We start from the raw sequence: 23840 nt of genomic DNA, 5'->3' as shown, positions 1-23840 counted from the left end.
ATAACATCCATTTCGTTTAAAAAATTAAAACAAATATTTGATATTTTATTTTAGTTCTTCATCATTTTATTCTTTTCTTGTTTCATTTTATTTTCACCTTCGACATGTATCACCACGATAAATAGGTTGATGTCAATATTTTTCTCGTATAACTAAACATGATTAAGAAAGTTAGAATGTGCTTACAACACAATACTTCACTTTACTTAAGGTGAATATTATCTCATTCCTCGACTGAATGCATCAGTCTGGCATCAGTCGACAGTCCAGCCATGAAAATCAAAAATCAAAATATTTCATTTTGGATAATATAAAAAAACAAAAATTGACTAGGTGGGCTGGACGAACAATCTATGTTGGTTGGCTAAACAAACTAGATTACAAAATCTATGAGCATGACCTTGGCCTCTGATTATGTCGCGTATATGAAATTACAAAATTCAAAAATCTGTGAAGTTTCTTTACAACCTAAATCCTTTAACAACAATTGTTGTTTGCTTGTTGATCGAGAATTATTGTATGAAGGGAATGAAAATATTAGTCACTTCCTTTTTGGTGTTTGATTGAGCGTGTGTTTTTGACTTATCTGTATTTTTGATTCAATTCATTTGTCGATATTTTTGTTTCAATTCATTTTGTGGATATTTTTGTTTCGATTCATTTTGTGGATTATTTTCTATTATTGAGGGTTTTGTTTTGATGCCTGATATTTACATATATAAATTGTAAAGATGAGCTTTATGATAATATTTTAAAATTTTAATTGAACACTAGCAAGATGGACCCTGAGTTGGATGGAATGGACGAGCTGGAAAGATAGATGAGGCTGGTCCAGATGGACAGGCTTGTCGGGATGGACAAGCTTGCCAAGATTGACGAGATGGTCAGGCTTGTAGGAATGGACGAGATAATTGGGATGGCCTAGATAGACCCAACTAACGGGATGCCTAAGATGGACCAAGTTGGCAGGATGGATGAGATGGATAGGTTGACAAGATGATTAGGTTGACCAGGATAAACGGACAGATGAGATGGCCAGGATGGAAGAGGTGACAGGATTGTCGGGATAGACTAACCTGATGAATTATTTGTTAAATAAATTAATCAAATTAAATAAATTTATTTAAACTCAAGTATAATTAGATCCAAGTGAAATCCATGTAATGTGATAAAAAAATTGAGCTAATGTTTGAGTTGTTGATGAGGTGCATTAAAAAGAGGTAGGTATGATTATTATTTGAAGGAAGAAGAAGTAAGGTTGAGGCAGTTTTGTGTTGTTTGTCGATGCCAAATTGGCCATCTTTTCAAACTGGGCAATGTCTAATCGAGTTGACTGAGATGGAAGAACCAAAATCTTTCTCCTTTGATCGACAAATCAAATTGGATGCGTTCATTTGACCATGACTAACAACAACAACCATTGTCTTTTCTTCCTCAAACTGAATAAACTCAAACGTTAAAGTTATGAAAAAAATAACATTGGTAGAAGAGGAGTAGATATGTACTATGTTGTTATTGGGAAACGATGGGAAATCCACGTAAGGGAAGTGGTTGAAAGTGAGAATGAAAGTTTGGTGGAGAGGGAAAGTCAAAAACAACATGTAGTGCTTATGGTCAACTCATAACCTTTTTACATTGACCCATTAACCAAATTCTTTCATTAATATCACATTCCACTACTCAATCTCTTTCACAAAAATACCCAGATTTTGGATTTGAGGACCACAATTTCTCATTTGGTCAACCAGTTTTGACTTGCTTAAATCATCCATAATGGAATACGATTTGACTATTTCATTTTCCTGCCTCACATACCCACAAATTTTCTTAGTCTTTCATTAAATTATTGCCCTTACACTTACCTAATTTCTAATCATCTTCCTCTATATTTTCAAAGTGTATCGCTTCACCACAATAACAAAACTCAACTCATACGGGAAATAATCTCACGAATAAATGCGCTGTTTCCTTTTACCTTTTCTTTGGTCAGGCTTGGTTTTCACAAGGAAGAAAAGGTCACTTTGGGTGACCTTTTTAATTGGGTTTCTAATCTCACCATTTTGGAGATCTCAATTGAGGATTTCAGTGTTTATTTTTTAATTAAGGTTTTTATTCTTCTTTTCTAGATTTTTTAATTGAGTTTTGGAGTTCTGATCTTGTGTTTTGTAATTATATTTTTTTTATTAACTATATCACATGATAGTTTTTTTCATTCTCAATATGTTAAAATGTTAACATATAATATTTTACCATTATATGACAACATTTAAGGAGATGATAATATAAAATAATTGTCACATCACATTATTAACAGAAAAACTTAATTACAATTATTTGAATGAAAAATTTTAAAATTTGAAAACTCAAGAAATTATAAAAATTTAATAAAGACTTGAAATTTAATTAAGTTATGTTATATTATATATATATATATATATATATATATAATAATTTTTCACTTTTTATACACATTTATTAAAATATCTTGTCAATTTTTTATAACTGTAATTACTCTAACCAATTCCAAAGGAGTGGATCAACAATTAATAATATTCGAAATTGATTAAGACTGAGGTTATGTGAGGGCAAATCAGAAAAAAAAAATCAATAATTTAAGCTTTTTGAATTATATTCCACTGTACTTTCAATAATTTGTAATGGAGATTGTGTAAAGTCTGTGATTACCCAAAGAATCTCTCTTTGGAATGGTTTTATTTTTCTTTTATAGTTTTGGTTTGTAGCCATTATATGAGTCAGAGCTGACAAAGAAGAACAACAACAGTATTAGTTAAATATTTAGTTAAAGGAAGTAAAATGAAGCAGAAATTACAAAGTTTTTAAAAACTTTTCTAGCCCCATCAACATCAAATAAGCAAAATTCTGATACATTTTTATTTAATATTTAATATTTAATATTTTATATTTAATATTTAATATTTTTGTTGAATATCTGTGATGTGAGTGATGGTTGGTGGTAAGAAGAAGTTACAAGTTACAGCAGTGAGAATGTGAAATGATTTGAGAAAGTTTGAAGTGACATTTTGGAAAAAGGCTAAGCCAAACAGAGCATTATTGAGAATAGCCTTTTCACTCTCTCAAAACGGTTACATTAACATTTTCATTCTTTCTTTCTCCATTTCACATCTCAATACTTCTTCCTAAGGACAAACAAAAACATCTACAACCAAACAAAAACATCTTTCTTCTTATTTCACACACATACTTTCAAGATCAAATTATAACCTACATATCTACACTTTTAAAAACTCATTCACCTTCACATTAAATACATTCATTACAAAATAATTATTTTAAATTTAGGTTATACTTTTGTTTACATCATCCAACAAATTTTTACACTCCCTTTATATATATAAAACCCACTTTAATTATTTGTTCTGATTTATGACATTATGTTTTGAGATGTAATTGAGTATTTTTTTTTTAAAAAAAAATTATCCTATCATATGCCGCACTGATCCTTTTAGAGGTTTACAAAACTAATAAAAACATAAAAGAAAAATTAAGATAATAGAAAAAGAGTGGGGGAAGGTATTGATATGCATGTTATCTTTAAATTACTGTAAAATATGGTTAAGAATACAAGCAAAATGCATCTTAAGTTGAACATTACTTTTAAGGATTTATCTACACTACAAGAAATTTTAAAATAATATGTTGAGACTTACAATACTAATAAGAGCACAAAAAGAAATAACTCAAGATAAGATAATAAAAACAAGAGAAGTAAAATTTATAAAAATAAATAAATATTGGTGAAAAAAAAACATAATTACAAATCCATATTTTTTTAAGCTTTAAGAATATAAGATATATGTTGGTTTATGAATGTTTTTAAATGAAAGAACTATACAATATAAAACTTTTATTCAATAAGTTTCTCTTTTTAACGTATACTTTTTTCATGCATAAAAAGCTTCTTTTTTTTTTCCCTTTAAAGTTAGCTTCTGTTATATAATAAAGTTCACCTTTTTAAATACGGTAAAGGCAAGAATAAAAGTAAGGCAAATTATTTCATGCTTTGAAGACTTTGGTTGGTATAACTCAAATTAGAAATTTGTATTGAGAAATGAAGCATTTTATAATATAAATAGTGTAAAATTTATATTTCAAGTGATTAAAATTATTAATAGTGAATTTAATTAAAAACCGTTACGTTTTTTAAGGCAGCCCTCTTGTTCATACTATCTCCAATATTTACATATTCAACTATTAAATGAAGAATTTCCATGCACTACGTTTAATGTATATGACTTCGATATAGAAGTACAGAATTAATTTTCTGATACATTAATAAAGGAAGAATTTAAGAAAATTTAAATTTTTATAGATAAATATGTACTAGTATTAATAATTAAAATCATTTTATAAACTTCAGCAAGTGTAAGAACCCTTAAATTCAGCAGAGAGTGGAAGCCACATATAGGTATAAGGATTCAGAAATTCAGAAAGTGGAAGCCAGGTGTGCGTAGTTGAGTGGCAATCGGTTTTGACGGTAGTAGTATATAAGGAAACTTTTATAAATTTCGTGCCACTCTACTCTACATGCACTTCTTCTTTATAAGTTTCTGAGTTCATATTCTCCTCATTCTCTATACAATTCTCTTCCTTCTTTCTACAAAGTTTCACTTTTTTCTTCTTTTGATCATCAATCAGGCAACGTCTGAGTCTTACTGGTGTCAAGGGCTTCACTTTGCACCGATCAAGTTGTGATTTGAGCTGGTAAGTTTATCCTCTTCTTAGAACGTCTTTTTCGGGTACATGCAAGCCAAGTTTCTGGTTGCATGAGTTTATTATCTCCTTCTAGTAAATTTTGATCACAGTTCTGGTCTTTTGTTTGGTCTAGTTTCATCAATCAGTGAACCTTAGATTTATAACACTTTTGGTGGTGAGCAAGTGTCTGCACTGAAAGTTCTCTGTCTAGTTAAGAGGTAAGGGAAGCTAGTAATTTAATTATGTTTCTCTGTGACTGTGGTTGGAATCTCTGTTTGAATGTGTGCATGTATGAATAATTGTATGTTTGATTGAATTGTATGCAATATTATGTGTTTGGAAGAAACCTGTGAGGTGGTGGAGAGGTTCTGTAAGTTTTGTAGAAAATTGAGCGATCGGTATAGAACGATCGGTCTGGTCTTGTAATCGGGTATAAACGGTATTCGGTTTCGTAGTGATAATTTGGTTAAGTGTCGCTCGATTTAATATTGACAGTCTCAGGGTGGGTATTATCATTTGTTATTAGTCATAATAGGTTTAGCGTTTGTTATTAATTGTACTATGTTAGCACTCGTTTTTGGTAGTACTCGGTTGGTATTGGTTCTCGGTCTTAACTGAGTTCTACTTTTGTGGATCCTTAGTTAATGACCGATCGGTCTTGTATTGATATTCTGGTGAATATAGCAGTCGGTCTAAACATAACATTTGATTTTAAACAGCGCTCGTTCTTGGTAAGTGCTCGGTCTTGGACTAGCACTCGTTTGATATAGTGCTCGATTTTGTACTAGCATTTATGATAATGTTGTGATCGGTATTATTGGGTTGTGTGGTCTCTTATGGGTGCTCGTTCTTATACTAGTGCTCAATATCGTATTTGTACTAAGTTAATAGTGTTTGGCCTAAGCTAATAGTGTTCAGTCTAAGCCAATATTGTTCGACTCTTGTTTGGGTCTTACTCTTTAAATGAACATTCGGTCATATTCTCATATGGGGATTGTTTTACCGTCTGGTCTTGTTCATAGGTTATGTTAATCTTTTCCGTTCAGTTGTACTCGGAGTTTGTGTTGTTAACGTTTAGTTTCTTCTATGAATGAATATTTAATCTTTAAATGTTATTATCGTTGTTTGACTTGGATGGATTGAGATAATTGTATTGATCTACTGAGTATGGGAAATTGTATTGATATTTCAAATAAGGCATATGTTTCAAGTAATGTGGAAGAAAATTTCAAAGGAGGAATGTCTCAGTGAAAAATGTATTGAAGTGGTAAATGTCTCAAGTGAAAAGTGTATCAAAGTGGTGTTATAGTATGAATATGGATAGTGAAATTCACGAAGTTCATCTTGATATTCTGATGATTACCAATTCTCAAGTAGAGATGGATAAGGCATTGTGTGAGAATAGTAGGAGGTCCTGGCCCATAGGTTCTTGGGTGAGTTATAAAGGACTAACCTTGGGTGGCAGCTGATGGTTTTCTAGTTACTACACCACTCGTATGCATGAACGGCCTCAAGCTACATATTCATACAATCCGGATGGTCAAGTCAGGCGTACTGTTTATGCATGAATTATGGTGTTCATTTGTATATGTATATGTATTTGTTTTGGTATGTTGAAGTATTCGGGTATGCATTGGTTGTACTTGTACGAATTGTATGTATGTTTGTATAACTAAATTACATTAACTTACCCTTATTTCCTGTTTTGCCCATGTTCCCATTCGGTTTTTCTCTTGCGATTATCACCTTTTGGGTGTGAGCAGAGAATGTGGAGTGTACGCTGGAGCAGGAGTTGGAGAGCGAGAATCCTGCAGTTTAAAATATGACCGATCGGTCATATTACTGTTTTTAGTTTTTGGGTTGAACCATTCGGTTAAATTTTGTAATCATGAATTACTGATCAATAAAACTTTAAATTTTATGGTTATTTTAGGATAAGTGTTATCTTATTATAATATCTTTAACTGTCTTACAATATTATTATATGATAACTTCTTTATATGGTTTATGATTGGGATGTTACAGCGAATATATTTTTTAATTCATAGGACAAAGATTCAAATATTTACTCCTCCCATGTAATTAAGTAAATTCAACAATAATTACAGTATCTCGGCCAAATAATGAATTTTCCCATTTTAAATGTTTTTTTAATATATTTAAACTCTTTTATACTAAAACTAATTTTGTTTGGGTCAATCAGCTCAAATTTCAAAATAATTTTTCGATAAATAATTTTACCTTGTTACATGAAGTTTGACATATTGCGTAAATTGGAACAACTTACTTTACTTTCAAAAATATAATACCCAAACTATCTATTTATTTCAATAAGATTAATAATAATAAACAAGTACATATCCCATGTATAAGCTGTAATTTTTATCTAGACAAACATGGTTATCTTGAAATCGTTTATTAACAAATTACAAGTTTTAATTAAGAAAGAGATCTTACTTAGTTCGTTTTGGAGTTTGTCTTGTATTTTTTTATGAATTTGGTGTGTAATGATTCTTTTACACTATTTAATCATTTTTTAATAATATTTTTTATATAATGACAAATATTAGCTATATTTTCAGATATCAGTGATATGAAGATATATTATAACATCTAGCATGAACTTTTTATTAAAATTTTAAGAAAGATCTTTATGATATTGTGTTCCAATAGTTTTGGTCAATATAAACAATGACACCTAGCATTTTCATCTGTTTTCTGCCATTTTCAAATATATTTTTTATTCTATATCTTGTGCACTGGTTTATCCTATTCCAGTTTGAGCATCTTTTTAACCCTTCTTTTGTTGATTGTTGGGCTTTAGCCCTTTCTTCACCCGATCTTTCAACTGGGTGTAGAAATAAATATAGGAAGCTCAAAAAAGAAAAATTCAATCTTGGCACAGAACCTCTGGTTTTTGTGTTCTCTTTCTCCTTTCAAACATACCATAACACTTGATGAGTGAAAGAGAAATATGTTTGAGAGCACTAAGTTAATAAACAGTATATGTTTGATACCCAAGGTACTAATATCTTGAGGAAAAAAATATAGATACCAATTGGAGTAATCCCCATTATTTCTTTCGAAAGGTCTTGCATCCGATGTTTATCATGACAAGAAAAATGTTTTTAGAAATCTCAAACAAGTTGTGGAATAACAATTGAACGCAAAAAAATGAAGTATGATGGTCATGATTGACGCTTATCAGGCAGCAATTCATACAACTATATCAAAATATTTTCTCCTCCATTTCCCCCCACCACCCTTTCTCTATGCTTCCTCTTTCAGCACCTCTATATGTACATACATCACAATTCTTTAAGCTTCCGAGTCCAATGCATCTGGCAGGCAGGCAATAAACTGAAAAATTGAATATGCATAATAGTCCAGATTGTGCACCTGATATTTTGCATCTCGAAGTTCCAACATGTATGTGACTGCAGACAAGAACTCAAGGTTGAATGTGTAATCGACGTGAAAAATATGGACAATTTAGACAAATAACGAACCCAGAATTTATATGGTGTGTGATTGCGCGAAGAGCTTTTCCAACATGTTATTTGAAAGGATCCTATTGGGGTCCAGGTCCTTTCTTGCTTTATTGTATGAATCCACAGGAAACCTCTTTCTTAGCCTTGCTTGGAGAGCTGCAAGTTCCTCCTTATCCTTTGGAACCTAGATATAATATGCACAAAAATTAAGTAAACTTCAGTGTTTAAACCCTTTCATTCAGCCTAGGTTCAATGATAATGATTGAGAACAAATATCACAGATTATTTAGGGTAATCATGTCCAAATACCATGTTCGACCATTTTTCATTATTTATGATAATTAGATGATTACCTCAATCTTAGCCCAGTGTTCAAATGCAGAGTAACGATCCCATAATGTCGCCTGAGTCAGATGCCTGTAATGAAAGAATTCTTCTGTTATATCCTTCCTCTGCCGAGCATCCATGGTAGGGAGGTACATGATTATACCCACCTGAAACAACATAAAAACTATTAATAGTCGATACAATCTTTCGAACTGCATAACAACATTGAAATTCATGGAAGGAGCCAATGAGTTATGTTAGATTACAATTAATTAAGAAAGTGAAATTTAAACATAACTCAACTTCACCAAACAAATTTAGTGACGTGAAGTTTGTATCATCCTATATATTATAATTTGACTATATCTCTTGTTATTGTGGGATATTCAACACACTCTCTTATGCCAAGAACTAGGCATCTCGAGTGTAGAGCAAGAGAAAACCTGATTACACATAACACAAGACCCAACAAGATTGACTAGGATAGGATCTCAATGACTTTGTTATCATTTTAAGAAAGTGAAATTTTAATCTAACTCAATCTCATAAAACTAACTCAATAAGGTGAAGTTTGCATCTAACAAATTCAAAACCTTAAAATTAAAGATTATGAATGACATTACTGTGGGCAGTTGACTAAAATTAAACTCAAGTAAATTATATTTTCAGAAAATAAATTCTCTTTCTCCAGACAAAAAATGCATATCTAGAGAAGCTGCTGAAGTTTTTCAATTAAAAAACCTCATTTCATCTTTTCTCTAAAAGTTGCTAAAATTATTAAAATCCCAAATACACCGCCAAAAGTTTCATTATACAAGATATGAACAGAAAAGGAAGTAGAATCATCGTGATAAACATGGAGCTACGCTTACTTCATATGACCAAGTAAACAAGTTCACCCATCCTTGCTTAATAAAGAATTTGGAACTATCTGTAAGAAACAATTATCCAGGAAAGAGTTTTATTACCCAAGAAAATATATCATCCTCAGATGGGCTTGAAGCAGGACTCAAGGGACTCCTACTGCTCGCTGTCCAACGTTGCTCAATTGGAGCAGGTGCAGGTATCTCTTCATTCTCTATAAGTTGCTTCAGCTCTTCAATGTATTCAAGGTCTTTCATGCTTGGATTAGCTAGTTTTCCAGCTGGGAAACATGTCTCCGATACCCACTGTTGGCCTCCACAATCAAAGCCCAATATTTCATCACTCCATCCAACCCTGTAACCTTCTGACTTCCGCCAGAACTCGGCCTCAGCTTGATTAATGCTGATGATGTGCTTTTTATTGAGAGGATCCAGGGCAATTAGTTTATCTCTTAATTCTGTGAAAGAAAGTTCATCTATTTTTTGTTCTTCTGCTGATTCACCCCTAGATCCTCCTGCTCTGTATAAAATAACAAAAACTTATGCACATCTTGAAATAGAAAAGTTCATAGTATGGCACCAATTAAAGAATGGCACATTTCACAAGGGAAATATAAAATGAAAACGGAAGTGTTTGGCAGCAAGCTACTAATATAAAAAGTGATTAAAACGGTAGCAAAATCACAGGAATATCAACGAGATCACAGCACTTTTTCAACACCTCAGATCAATATGCAAAATACATTAACATTTATCAGTCCGTGCCTTACTAAACTACACGAATTAGTAGGAAATTCACAGGCCTACAAAATGGAAACAGTTCTAAATCTTTAGTAATTCCTTCAATATTCTATTTCTACCTCTGAATGTAAATTTAAATCATATTCAAGACACAAAAAGAAGAAATGTCACGTAACAGCATCTAGTGGCTTTTATTAGGTGAAAAAGACTCAGCAACACTTTCTTGCAATGGCTACTCCAGTACATCTAACAAACCAAAATAAATTGATTAATCTTACAATCAACAGCGAAGGTGTAATTGTACCCATATTTCTGGAGGGACTCCCTGTAAAGGTCACGCACATGCTGTATGGCTTCATCTTTAGTATACTGTGGTTTAAACTTGGGAGGACCTTTCCACTTTGAAACAGGATTGCACCGCACAACCACAACAGTGTCGGTGTAAGGGATATAAAGGTACTTCACATGCTTATTGTCAGACAACAATTTCCTGCATAAGATAGAAAAGGGCTAACAATCAAAATCTTTGGAGGCAGATCCTTAATACCGAGTCACTCTTTTATTCTTATTAATATAAACATTACATTGGTCATCCAAAATTAGCTTTCATCACATCAATAATTCTGAGATTTTTTTGCAACTAAATTAGTCCTTCAAAGATTGCAAATAGTTATAAATCTGTCCTTTTATATCACCACTATGTGTAGCATTCTAAATTTTTCTGGGACAAATTTAGTGACAAAAATCTTTAAAGAATTAATATGATGACACTGTAATATATGGAGGACAAACCAAGGAGGGATTTTCTCTCATTGTCATTTTTATTATAGTTGTTGGGGAGTAAAGTAACTTTTAGATCTTAGTTCCATGTTACAGAAAGATAGTGTAACAAACGTGGTAATGATAAAATTCAACATATCTGTTATTTGATTGATGCACCAAATGAAAACAAAAAAATAAACACCAAAAATAATTACTTGTGATTTCTCTTTATCTCCTTCATGGATGAGACAAATGTGTGCTCCACAAGCTCCTGTCGATCAACACATTGAAGGGTGACTTCAGCCACAACTCCAAGTCCTCCAAGACCACATCGAGCAAGATAAAACAGCTCCGGATCTTTATCTTTCGATATTTCTATAGTCCCTTTGGCAGGGGTGACCAATTTCATGGCAATCACTTGTTCATCAATAGGAGGCAACTTTGCACCGGTGCCATGTGCACCAACCTAGAACATGAATGCAAAGCCTTTTACTTTATATGAAAGATGACAAGGTGGTCAAGTATTAAACGACCCCAAACAGAAAAATTCGACCAGGCAGAAAACTCTGATACCCATTTTAATCACTTCTTGCATAATACATGGCACGATAAATACCTAAGAATCACATATAATTTTTCTTAGAAAAATCTGATATTGGTTATCTTGGAATATGGTTTTGCATCTAAATCACTTCAACAAAATTGGCATATAAAGTGAAGATTATTCCTATTTATGTATGTTAATTAGACCATAAAACTACTGCATCGATGTTTCTAATACACCTCACTGCCAACATTTTATATATCTGAGTATGAAATTTATAGGATAAAGTTCTGATACCATCTCACAATTTGACTTTCGTCCTAACTCAACTTTCTAAAACTAATTGTAAGATAAAAATGATCTAACTCATGTATTTAATTTAATCATATTACGCTGATGTCAGAACTTCATCCTTAAGCTAATGATAGCAATTGCTTTGATAGGCCCAACAACAACCTATCTATGATACTGTCTTACAATTTGAATTCAAGCATAAGTCAATTTGAGTTTATATTCCTAATTTGGTCAAATCACTGGTCAGAGCCGATCTCCGAAGTGTGGCTAAACATAATAAAAGAAGAACCTGAATGATGCCACCAATTTGTTGCTCCCTAATGGAAGCAAAATTCTGCAAGGTAAGACCGTGGTCCTTGAGTCCATCCACAAGCTGCTGCACTCTGATCCCGGCCTGCACCCTCACAGTCTTACTCTGCTTGTCCACTTCCAATATCCCATCCATCAGCGCCAAGTTCACCATTCCGACCCTCGAAAGCCCAATCCCGTTCGGCGACAGCCCCGACCCGACCGGACGGATTCGGGCTCTCTTCTCGTTCGCCTCCCTCACCACGCGCTCCAGCTGCTCCACGTTCTCCGGCTGGAAGAAGTTGCGAGTGTGCACCTCGTGCGTCCCGCTCCAGTTCGACACCGTGTGCAGGTCCTCCGGCAACGGCGCGTACCGAAAGATCTGCGCCTTCTTGTGCTTGGCATCGACCGGCAGGGGGAAGCTGTAATAGGTGGCGGCACCGCAGAAGAGGAGCAGCGCCGCGTAGCCCGCGTACTTGCGGGTTTCTGCATCGGCGGAGGCGGCGGGTTCCGGCGCCGCCGAAAATCGGCGGAGGAGCACGGAGTGCGAATGTTGGCGAGTGAGAGCGACGGTGCGCTTCAGAACTAGTGTTCTCAGCATGTCTGCGCTCAACTATGATGAGCAAACAGAGAAGTGATGGAATTTGAGTTAATTATCCATTTTAAAATTCTACTAAAATTCTGGAAAACAAAAAATACGGCTAAAATGAAATTTCTCTTTTTGTTTAGACTAAGCAATTTTATAATACACATTGTATTATAAAAATACCTTATTTGCATAATTCATTCACTTGAGTTCTATAGAACATGGTATATAAACCCTAGATTTTGTTTTTTTTTTTTTTTTTATGTTGGTGCTTTTGGTGACTATCTTCCTTGTGATTGTTTTCTTTTACCCAATTAGTTTCTTTTAATTCCAATGCATTTATCATGTCACCAATGTCTCAAAATATTTGACACCTTTCACTTTTTAAAGGTCCCAAATTTATTACAAATGGACCTTTTAAAGAATTTTTTTTTTGAATAGTCTAATATGCTAATCAAGTTCAAAATTTGTCCGGATATGCAAAGGAAAACGGCATAATTTTATGTAACGTAACTACTTGAGCACTTAAATTAAGTTTAACAATTATATCCTATGTATGGTGTTACATTTTTTTATTGGTGGGACTTTATATTTATATAATGTGATGGTTCGTGACCACTTCTAGTCAGAAGGAGAAGATTTTATTGATGGGAGATTTAATTAAATACAACGCTCTTTAAACATTTTATATTAAATGCTTATACACTCACCAATTTACAAGTGGGTTAGTACTTTTCTCCTAGAAAAAAATGTGAGCTTTTATGAATAAAATACCAATTTAATATTATACATACAATTAGTTTAATATTAGGAAGGCATTCATTCATAAACACTTGTAAGCATTATTATGCTTCAACTTTTAAAATCTTGTAAATAAGAATTGTATTTACTTTCAATTTATTTTAAAAAACAAATTCAATTTTACAAATTTATTTTCTAAAATATGAAAGAATATTAAATCAAATATAAAATATAAAATTATGTTCTCAAATTAAACAGATAAATAATTTTGCTTGTACTGTAAAGCAGTATTCTATATATAAATGGGAAAAGACAGATTTTGATTTGGCGAAAAAAAAAAAAAGGTTCTTTTAAGTGTCAACATGTTCCTTGTAATGATTGTTAATATAATAATAAAATTAGTAAATTAAAATATTGAGCTTCTATAATTCATGTTTAAAAGGGAAAAAAATTGAGTAAAAAATTCATTGACTCATTTCTAATTAAAATGAATAATTTTTTTTATCAAGGAGCTAATAAGTAGCTACTAATTTGAACTTTTTTTGTTAATCATAATATAACTGGTCAGGAATGCATATAACCCAATCATGACTTAGGATAAATTGATATGTTACAAATCTGCAGTTTTACAAACTACACTTCCCTAAAATGATATATTTTAGGAAGAAAATCCCTTGAGAATCCACACTTTAAATCGATATCGTAATACAGTATTACACAATACGCCATTCTATTGGGTATTCTACAAATACGCCAATAGCAACAATAGTTGCATCTACTAGAATCTGTTAAGCATGATGTATCCAAACCTTGAAAATGCAGTCATATATTGGCAGCTGCAGAGTAGGTCTTTCAGATTCCATTGACATCAAGTTAGCAATTTGTCAATAACTACAAATCCCACGTAATACTGAAAAGTATATCTTCTCATCCAAAGGTGCCTCAGTATCTCTACCTGCAGCCAGGGACAAAGTTAATGGATAAACAAGATTTGAGCGTTCTGCTCTCGATACCATAAAACAACTGATTCACTGTGCCATTTAGTTAGAGTTATATTCAAAATTTAGTAAACTTGCACTATTTGTGTATTAAGCTATTCACACGTACATTATTCTACTAATATTGACAAAGTTAGGAGCCCACTCAAACCACCAGCTCCAGAATTATTAAGATTACCGGAGCAACTTCAGCTCATTTTCGTGGCAGATGAAAGGAGCCTCATGTACACTGAGTTCACTTAAGTTGATAAAAAGGTTATTCCACCAAATCATATAGATGAGACAACTGGAAAATTTCATAAATACATTCAACTACATGGTTGACCAACAAGAATGTGCAGGTAAGCTATATTAATTCACTATATCTCGTGAACTAAGATAAATCTATGGATGTGCTGAACTCGTGAAATAAGGTTATATTAGATGACGAAGATAAAGAAGTAAAGTCACTAAAATTATGCCAGCGGTGACGAGTTTGAAAAACTTATAAAATGGTCTTCAAATTTGATGGGTATCAATGTCAACAAATAGATTACCATCTTTGACTCACTTATGCAAATCGTGATAAAACACTAATATGCAATCTTTACCAAGGCTTTTCAGGAAAAACGACTTTTCTGGTTTGTTGCTTGCCTCGGAAGTGTTTTTGTCACTAATATTGACATTGGTGCAATTTATAACATCTTTACAAGAGTCCTCTCTCAACGACGTTTATCATTCACATATTTACTGAAATCTTACTTAAGGAAACCGAACCTGAGCTACTCAATCCAATCACATGTCGGTGCCTCCAGAATGTTTTGTTAATATGTATATAAGGGAAGCAAAAAAATCGATGTCCATTGTCTTGAGAAATCATGGATGTTAGTAACTGCAACTCTCGATTGAAAAACTAAAATCGGGATGGATTTGAATGAAATATGTAACTGCCAGTTCTTTATGATTAGAGGAAAAGGAGAGACATGGGTAACGAATAACTTGAAGTTAGTAAGGAACAACAAGGCAACATACTAGACAAAAGGACTAAGTGGCCTGAAATAGTAATGAAGAAACAGGCTAGATGTCGATGTCACATTTGTGTTTCAGATTTCATATTAGAATTCAATTTTAACACAATTAGTGTTATGTGTTTTACCATACCAACTAAAGTAAATAATTATACAATACAATGCGAAACGACCAAATTAGATGCCGTGCAAAAACATTTCCACTGGTCTTTTATGGAGTTTTACTATAAATAGGTAGATCAATAAATAGAGGTCAAAGACAACCGATTAACATACAGGTGACATTCGCACCACATCCTATCAACACTGCATCTATTTGCATAACTATGCTAAATAAAAATAATCAACAGGATTCACACAAACATTTTTTTGGTTTTAAAAACTAAATTAGCAAAAAATGAGCATAACATTAAACTGTAGAGTTTTCAAAATTTTCACTTCATGCTCTGTCCCGAGTCAATAACCAATTCAATCCATTTACAGGACATGAACAACATGCAAGATCAGAAATGCTAGCACTTATCTTATCACAAAAATATATTGTTGTAAATAGCATATTATTACGATAAAAATATTTCCAATATTCCATTGTAATTAGGAAAAAAATATCCATAGAATTTTTCTATTCATTTCAGCAAATCTTTATTTCCTTTTTTAAAGGATTTGGTTATTTCAAACAGAGATGATAAAAATATAATTGATGTGATTGATATCAACAAAATAATTCTTTGTTTTCTTACTTAATTCAAGTCATACAAGCTAGAGAAGCATAAGATATACCTCCTTGACCGAGTATTCCTTCTGGTGACAGAGATATCATCACCTTTTTCATCTTTAACACTGCTTTTACTAGTTTTGGACCGACAAACCCCTATAATCAGCCACCTCTTGTTAATTGTAACAATAACAATAGAATCAAGCTGATTAGCAAAAGCTGTTTTTAAACTAACCTCTCGTCTTAACCTGGGAAGATTGGATTTCAATATCCCCTTGATCCGACTCTGTCAACTCACTCGAAGCACCAGAATGATCTTCTGGCACATGTTTAGATTCTGATTTCCCATTTGATGGCAACGTCGCCTCTTCCGCCCGACCATCAATTACTTCACCTTCCGTTTCATCTGGCACAAAAAATCACGATTAAAAAAATCATACGCATAATATTCACGAGAAGTTCATGCAAACCAAGAAGCTACGTTAATTTTTAAACAACAGAATTTTTCCAGAGCAGACAATTGTTTATCTAGTAAAATCATCAGGCGTAGTAATGCTTAAATGTTCATCCTTTTAGCCGACTTGTCAGTGGATTGACATTTGCAATATATTATTAATACATCATTCCATACCCTCATTCTGTAAAGATTGATCATGTCAGCGTAGGAATAGGACAAGATTTGACAATGAGCCTTCATGGGCTTTGAAGAGTTCATTACTATCACATAATGTACATCAATAAATATATGACGTCATAAGGAAAACAACAGAAAGTACAGCACTAGGACATTTTTTAATTTAAAAGTTAACCTGAAGCAGAATTAGACTCCAAGTAATCCTCAGAATTCACAGTAAAACCCTCCATACTGTCAATCTTCCTTTGATGAATTTGGGCATTTCGAGCAGTAACTTCCTGTTCCTTTCTATCCCTGTGAAACTTATTGAGTTTATCCTCAAACTCTTCAATGCAAGCTTTAAGTTCAACCTTCGCAAACTTCTTGCCCTGATCTCAATTAAATTATATCAAAAAGCCTTAGCCACTCTTACATAAAGTATGCATGACAGCACGAGCAAAAATATATTTACCTTGTTCAGTATGTTCCTGAAGTGATCCATAACAGAATCCTCTGACAAGACATGCTCATATGACTTAAATAAATCTATGAGTTTTTTCATCCCTTTTTCCGTAAACGATAACTGAGAGAGACAATATGATATATATTCCCATTGTCGGACATCTGCAGAGAAATAAAGTCACGATCACAATCGGCAATAAACTACAGATAACTAACTTCTCTTGGTTTTGTAATTTATTCAAAACCCTTCACAATTAAGAATAAAATTGAAAGGGCGAGCAGTTTAAAAAACTCATGTTCTAACTCATTGGCTAATCAAACGTGAAATCAGGAAATGTTTAGCGCATCCTAAATAAAATTGGAAAACATTTTATCAGAATAGTCTGAATCGTATTAATATTTATAAGATAATCACAATCTTAGTGGGTGTTTGATATCCCATCACGTCAAATTGCATCCCCCTTGCAGAGAAGATAGAATTGCTGCTTAGTTCGTTTCCACTTGGCTTTTATCATTAACGCACTACGTAAAAGCAAACAAGCGGTAATCGTTTAAAAGAACAGACAAACTACCAGAGTAATCAGAATTTCAAGCTGACCAAAGGAAGTGGTTCTGGATGCAAAAAAGTAATAACTATTTATTAAAATATACCCTCAGGGTCAGGGATACACTATAAAGAACTCATTTAGACAATTTTTGGCATAAACTTGCGAAACTATTAGACTGCTGAACTGGTTGTGTTCAGTATTTAAAAAATTTCAACGAATAAGAAGATATACCTGTAACACCACTAAACCGATGGCATAGCTTTTCAACAAGAGCTTCCATTTGTCTATCCTGGAGTAGTTAATGAAAACAAAGTCAGCATAGCAATCAGAATAAATATAGAGCAATTTCAGCATATGACAACACATACCTTTTTTATGGAAGTAATTAAAAATTGCATGATGTTACAAAAAGAATCTTTGCTCAGATTTTGCTGAGATAATTTGCTTAGTATATCCGGAAGTAAGTTATATATTGGATTGTTTCCTGGAAGAATCAGAAAACAATATCAAACAACTTTCTACCCTTAAACATTCAAATATCGAAAATAATAGTAGATATTTTTCTACACAAGACAAAATCATAATACAAGTCAAAACCTTTCTTGGAAAGTTCAATAAAAAATAGCTTAGCTAGGTTTGAAATTCTCTCATCTTCATCTTCTAATCTTACAGCCATTTCATTGATGTACCCTTTCACCTGATCCAGAAATGATTGCATCAGTGTCTAATCTAAATCACTGCACAAACTGAAAAAAGAAATAATTTGAGTGACTTTTACCTTCATCATGTCATTTAGTATGAGATGTGAAAGCACCAATACAGCATTCTTCCTAACAGATATACAGGGATCTTTTAGGCGGGAATACATGTTTTCTGTCCATGGTTCTAAAAGATTGGGAAACCGTACTGCTAAATCTCCCAATGCAATTGTGCAATTAGAACGGACAGTTTCAGAATGTGCGCTTTCCACAACCGTAAAAAGGAGTTGGAGATTTGCATCACTGAAAACAATTCACTTTATTTTCACTCCATAAACAATCAGGAATAAGTATGAGAGATAATAGGTAAATATTTAACAAGGGACTCACCAAAAATCTGCATCAATAATCATCAATCGACACAAAGCAAGCATTGCAGATGCCTGTAATTCTGGATACTGAATAAATGGAAGTTTCGTCAGCAACGCATCTGCTTTATGATGTTTAAAATTTTATTCAAGGCTCGGGATTAAATAATTTTTAAATTATATTCTATTTTCACATTTCCACCATAATTGCTGGCTTCCATATATAGACATTAATTTGGTGGAATATAAAAAAGCTACCAAATAATGACTAGAAAATGTAAAGACAGCTTAAGGCAATCACCTTCTGCATTAGTCCAAAATTTCTACAAAGCTTTGACAAAAATGTTGCACAGACACCAATCAAATTCTTTTCATTTGAACCACTAGATATTATTTCTTTCTCTGCTTTTTCAAACAAAGCATCAAGTGCTGCATCCTCAGAGGCAGTAAATCCTAACTCTGTATTTATATCATTATCCTGCAATAGATTAACAAGCCAGACTTAAATGAGTTGATGACTGATAGTTGAAGCAATCAAGGACGGCATGAAAGTATGATAGAAACATTGATTGCACCTTCTGTGTAGCAGCTGACACTGTGTTATTACAGTCTAGGTTCTGATTCTCACTGTCCTTTTTCTCTTTAGCAAGTTTCTGCTTCTGAATTTTACGGGCACAGGACTCTATATATACCAGTTGATTCATGGCAATATGACTTACTATAAATAAACATCTGCTAAGTTTTGCTACTTCAACTGTGAGAGGCACACTGCCACTAACTGTGTCAACATCACTCTGCTCATTAACACCACCATCATTACAGACAGAACTGAGAGATTTTTTTAACATATCAACAGCTATGGTTTCTGGGGTAGGGTGAATGGCATAGATGGCAGCTATGGCTTTGTCAGCAGCAGCAAACCAAATATTTGCCGGAAGCCAAAAACCAGTTATTAAACTTTCTAGTATACCAAATATTCGAACACTACTACTAGCCAACAGTTTTTTCTTGTCCTCTTCAGACAGTCTTTGGATAGCAAGACAAGCTGTCCTTGCTAGCAAAGGATCAACTTTGGACCAACGACCGAACCCAATATCTATTATGTCCTGTAAGTGTGAGCCAAGCACACCAGGTGACGTCAGTGCAACCATGCAGAGGACTGATAAAGCACTACGGCTCTGCTCGGCCGTGGTTCCACCGATATTGAAGCAAAAGAAATCCCATAATGCCGATATCTATAGTAGCAATGACGAGATGAAGAAATCAAATCAATAGTGAGAACCAAATTTGGTATACAGGCAACAATAATTCCTGCCGGTGGGAGAAATAGAAAGAAACTACAATACACTCCTACTTGCGACTTCAAAACTTATTTATACTTATTTAAGAGCAGTGGTTATCTTCAAATAATATGCAAACATTGAAATGAAGTCAAACTCATTATCGTCCCAGATTATGTTTAAATTCGTGAACACATATATGAACTGAAAAAGAAAGCCTTCATTCCATATTTGGGGAATAATACATAGTTCTGGAGTCTAATCTGGAGGCATTCAAATAGTTTATGTGGCAAACATACTACTCAAGAAGGTACATGAAAACATACCGTGCTGGAAGATATATCACCCTTAGATACAAGGGCGCCAACGATGCACTCAAGGGCTGCTAGATCTCCTATATTGGAATCAGTGGCAAGACTCAAAAGGTTATTGGCAGTCTCGGTTGGACTTTTCCTGATGTATATTGTATGGAAAGCGCTCTCCACTGCTTCACAGATGGCTTTATCCTGAGAAAATATCTACAAATAGAGCAGATGACAGAAATAAAGAATTAATTTTGTAAAAATCAAGGATTTCATACAATAAAAAAAGTACATGGCTCATAACACATTGAAGAAATAAAGTAATAAAACTATCCTTATTTCACAATATTTGAGATTGTGATCTGCAACCGCAGTTGCAATCGCATTTGCCTATGATTTTCCCCCTTATTTCAACAACCACAACGAGACTGTGATTGCGACACAACATTGCACAATAAAAGAAGCAAGGACTTACAAGTGGTAACGTCTTTCGGAGACATTCCTCGGAGCTGTCAATCTGAAACTGCTTACATCTCATCAATAAGAGAATTGTGTTCTCAACGTCAGTGGCAGAAGATGAAGCCATCAATTGGACAAGGGTTGGCATTGTGGCTCCTATGCATTTAGAGAACCGCAATCCAGCCTCAAGAGATGCAATCAATGCCCTAGTCTGTTCCAAGTTCCCAACATCCGGCACACTACTGTTCTGCAAAGCGATTGCATCTTCCGACTGGGACAAGCAACTATCAGTTAAACTGTCTTGTTGCTGCCCCTTCACAACAGTTTCACAATTTGACTCAACCACTTCTCCATCACCATTAAAAATATCAGCATCAGAGGAGGGTTCTGCTCCTTCTGAAGGCTCAAGCTCTTTCAACTTCATTTTGTACTGATCTAAGGTTGCTTCAAAGGAGGCTACTCGAAGCTGAGGACCAAAAGGGTTGTGCTGCAACATCATGATCAACAGGTTCAGAGCAGATTTTCTGACCATTGCACTCTTGTCCTCCAACCTTCCAGCAGCAACTTCTGCAACCTCATTCCACAGGCCAATTGAAATAGAGTGCTCCTCACATAACTCAGCCCACACCTGAAGAACTCGACTTCTGGTATAGGCAGAAACATCTCTACAACGCTCAAGCAAGATGTCCAACATAGCTTGCTTGGTACGCAAACGAATGGACTTTGAACTTGCTTCGCCAACATCAACATCTTTAAATGCCTTGGCTATTAGCTTCCCCAGCACCGCAACGAGTGCATTCCGTATCTTATAAGACTCTCCACCAAAGTGAGGGACAAGAATGCCAATGTTAGTCGAAATCAACTTTGGCAAGCGGTCAGCAAGCTCGACCAGGAAACGACCCACATTTTCAGCCCCAGCGGTGTCTTTCAGGTAATCTTTGGGATTAGTCCTTCCAATCTCCCTAACAAGGGACACAGCGAGACTTCCATCTCCATACTTCTTCTCAGCACCAGCAACTGCATCAGCCAAGTGCGTGACCACAAAATCATACTTGTGAACCAGGTGCACGATGGATGCACACGACTGAGCGGTGTAATGATACCTAGTAGAGCAGGCTCCAATTATACGGCACAGGGCCTCTTTCACATCGGAATCTTTTAAGAGCAACGCATCCTCAAACATAGAGAAAGCATTTCTACAACAAGAGAGCGTCAGTTCAGAAAGCTTGTTAAAATACTGCTTCTAAGAATAAGATCAGCTTATATTAATACACCCACTTGCTTTTAAAAAATTATTTTGATGGCTTTGATAATCCCGTTGCCAGAGAGCAAGTGGTTGTGCATTCCCAACGGTTCACAAAATGAGAAAAAACACACAAACTACTCACTTTGTAATAAAAGACAAGTAGTTTTCATCCAGGTCCGGCGAACTGAAAATCAATTCAAGGTTTATCTCCAACGAATTGGCAATGAGGTTGAGTATCCGAGCTCTCTGTGCCTCCCAATTCCATGAATTCACAGCTTGTTTCTTCCTAGCACATGGAGCGACAACCTGAAACCAGATACAACAATGCAGCACAATTGGGAAAAAATCAAACAAGGGTATGCTTGGAAAAACTATCATATAGTCTCTCACCTTTATTTTTAAACTTGTAAATTGACCAATTTTAGTTTATAAAAAATTTATTTCATTTTAGTCTTATTTTTCTCTTCTACAAGTATTTACGAAAACACACCCTAATCCTTCATACACACACACATACAAGGTTGTCCCTAAAGGATACATACTTTGAGCCATGAAATATATATTCAAGAGTAAATTATAGTGACATCCCTGTTTTTCTCAGTTCGCATGCAATTTCCATCTGTTTTCCATTCTTACCCTAACTCCCTTGGCTGTTTAAAGACAACACCTCAAGACTTCTCAAACATTACATCAATTAGCCCCTTAATTGTTTGAAAACCCTACATCTGAAGGAGAGACGGACGTAATTTACTCTAAATCTAAGAGTCATTTCCGCGATTGAGGAATTTCCAATAAGGAACAATAATTCATTAGTCCGTCTTGCTACGAAACGAAATCGAGCATCTGAAACATTAGAGGGAACGAACCTTGGAGGTGTTGGAGTGTAGAGCGAGAAGAATGGAGAGGAGGAAGAAGGAGTATATTTTGAAAGCATTGCGGTGCGAGGCGATGGGGACGTGGTCGTTGGAAGCTCTGGAGAGGGAATCGACGTTGGGGAGGAGGACGGCGAGGTTGGAGCGGAGAGTTTCGAGGAGGCTGAGCTTGGAGGAAGGAGAAAGAATGGGGAAGGCGCGAACCAAGGAGTAGACGCGGTCGAAGACGTCCTGCTCCTCGATGCACAGAATCTCCCTGTCCGAGAGATCAAACGACACACCTGAAAGAAAACGCTGAAATTTGAGAATGATGGAGAAGAGTTGGAAGAGTGAGATTGGTTTACCTTTGACGAACTCTTCGAGTTTGGAGGAGACGAAGGAAGCGACATCGACAGGGTTCTGAACGCGGAGACTGTTATCGTCTTCGAGCCCTTCTTGTTCCAGGTCTTCCAGCGTGCGAGGGAAGACGAAGGGAGGAGCCATGGAAAGAGAGGGAGAATGGAGAAGAAAGGGGTTTTTCTCTGATCTCTGCTCTCGCTATTTTGAAATTAAACTGAAAGTGGATAAAGGCGGCAAAGAGACTTCTAACGTTACAATAGAACTGTGTTTAATTTAATTTTAAAAAACTGAAAAAACAAATTAATATATATTTGAAGTTGATTTGTAAATATGTTTTTATACAAGTATTTTGGATGTGATTTTAACTAAAGGATATGTTAGAAAATACTTTTAATGACTAGAGACTTTAATTTGCAGGAAAATTTATTATTATTTTTCACACTCATTTATATATATATATATACTTTGATGTAAATATATTTTTAATTTTTATAAATATTATTTCCTTCTTCTTTTTGCCATTATAGACATGTTTGTTTGATTTAAATTTCAATGGAGTTCT

At 34.3% G+C, this 23840-nt stretch overlaps 2 protein-coding genes across 2 annotated transcripts; both read right to left on the bottom strand.

Annotated features, from left to right (window-relative positions):
• Window positions 1-7767: 7767 nt before the first annotated feature.
• GLDH (L-galactono-1,4-lactone dehydrogenase) lies at window positions 7768-12846 on the bottom strand. The gene is made up of 8 exons (XM_088096832.1): window positions 12814-12846; window positions 12046-12657; window positions 11134-11384; window positions 10461-10646; window positions 9521-9935; window positions 8579-8719; window positions 8244-8409; window positions 7768-8171 (listed from the first exon to the last, which is right to left on the bottom strand). Exons 1-7 carry the CDS (start codon window positions 12829-12831, stop codon window positions 8251-8253), a joined length of 1782 nt encoding a protein of 593 aa, XP_087952958.1. The 5' UTR covers window positions 12832-12846; the 3' UTR covers window positions 7768-8171; window positions 8244-8250.
• Window positions 12847-13960: 1114 nt separating this feature from the next.
• LOC124840133 (binding protein) lies at window positions 13961-23477 on the bottom strand. The gene is made up of 17 exons (XM_047316134.2): window positions 23284-23477; window positions 22934-23220; window positions 22210-22373; window positions 20838-22017; window positions 20387-20578; window positions 19356-20015; window positions 19082-19258; window positions 18803-18870; window positions 18493-18715; window positions 18312-18411; window positions 18083-18198; window positions 17946-18003; window positions 17177-17328; window positions 16901-17093; window positions 16327-16497; window positions 16157-16247; window positions 13961-14326 (listed from the first exon to the last, which is right to left on the bottom strand). The coding sequence occupies exons 1-17, from the start codon at window positions 23420-23422 to the stop codon at window positions 14323-14325; spliced, it is 3975 nt and encodes a 1324-aa protein (XP_047172090.2). The 5' UTR covers window positions 23423-23477; the 3' UTR covers window positions 13961-14322.
• Window positions 23478-23840: the final 363 nt, after the last annotated feature.

The sequence above is a fragment of the Vigna umbellata genome, chromosome 8 (genome assembly GCF_029865625.1).
Source record: "Vigna umbellata cultivar VRB3 chromosome 8, Vumbellata_1.0, whole genome shotgun sequence".
NCBI classification, from domain to species: Eukaryota; Viridiplantae; Streptophyta; class Magnoliopsida; order Fabales; family Fabaceae; genus Vigna; species Vigna umbellata.
The sequence above is the reverse complement of the archived record's forward strand: the minus strand, read 5'-3'. Positions and strand labels throughout refer to the sequence as shown.

What these genes read in the sequence shown, in the direction of transcription:
- GLDH (XM_088096832.1), bottom strand. An exon ending in GAGATAAAGAGAAATCACAA is followed by an intron (nt 10,647 to 11,133) that starts GTAATTATTTTT and finishes TATCTTATGCAG; the next exon opens with GAAATTGTTGTCTGACAATA. An exon ending in GAGTCCCTCCAGAAATATGG is followed by an intron (nt 9,936 to 10,460) that starts GTACAATTACAC and finishes TATTTTATACAG; the next exon opens with AGCAGGAGGATCTAGGGGTG.
- LOC124840133 (XM_047316134.2), bottom strand. Translation starts at nt 23,422, where the DNA reads ATGGCTCCTCCCTTCGTCTTCCCTCGCACGCTGGAAGACCTGGAACAA. An exon ending in ACTCGAAGAGTTCGTCAAAG is followed by an intron (nt 23,221 to 23,283) that starts GTAAACCAATCT and finishes GTTTTCTTTCAG; the next exon opens with GTGTGTCGTTTGATCTCTCG. An exon ending in ATTTTGGACTAATGCAGAAG is followed by an intron (nt 18,871 to 19,081) that starts GTGATTGCCTTA and finishes CCATTTATTCAG; the next exon opens with TATCCAGAATTACAGGCATC.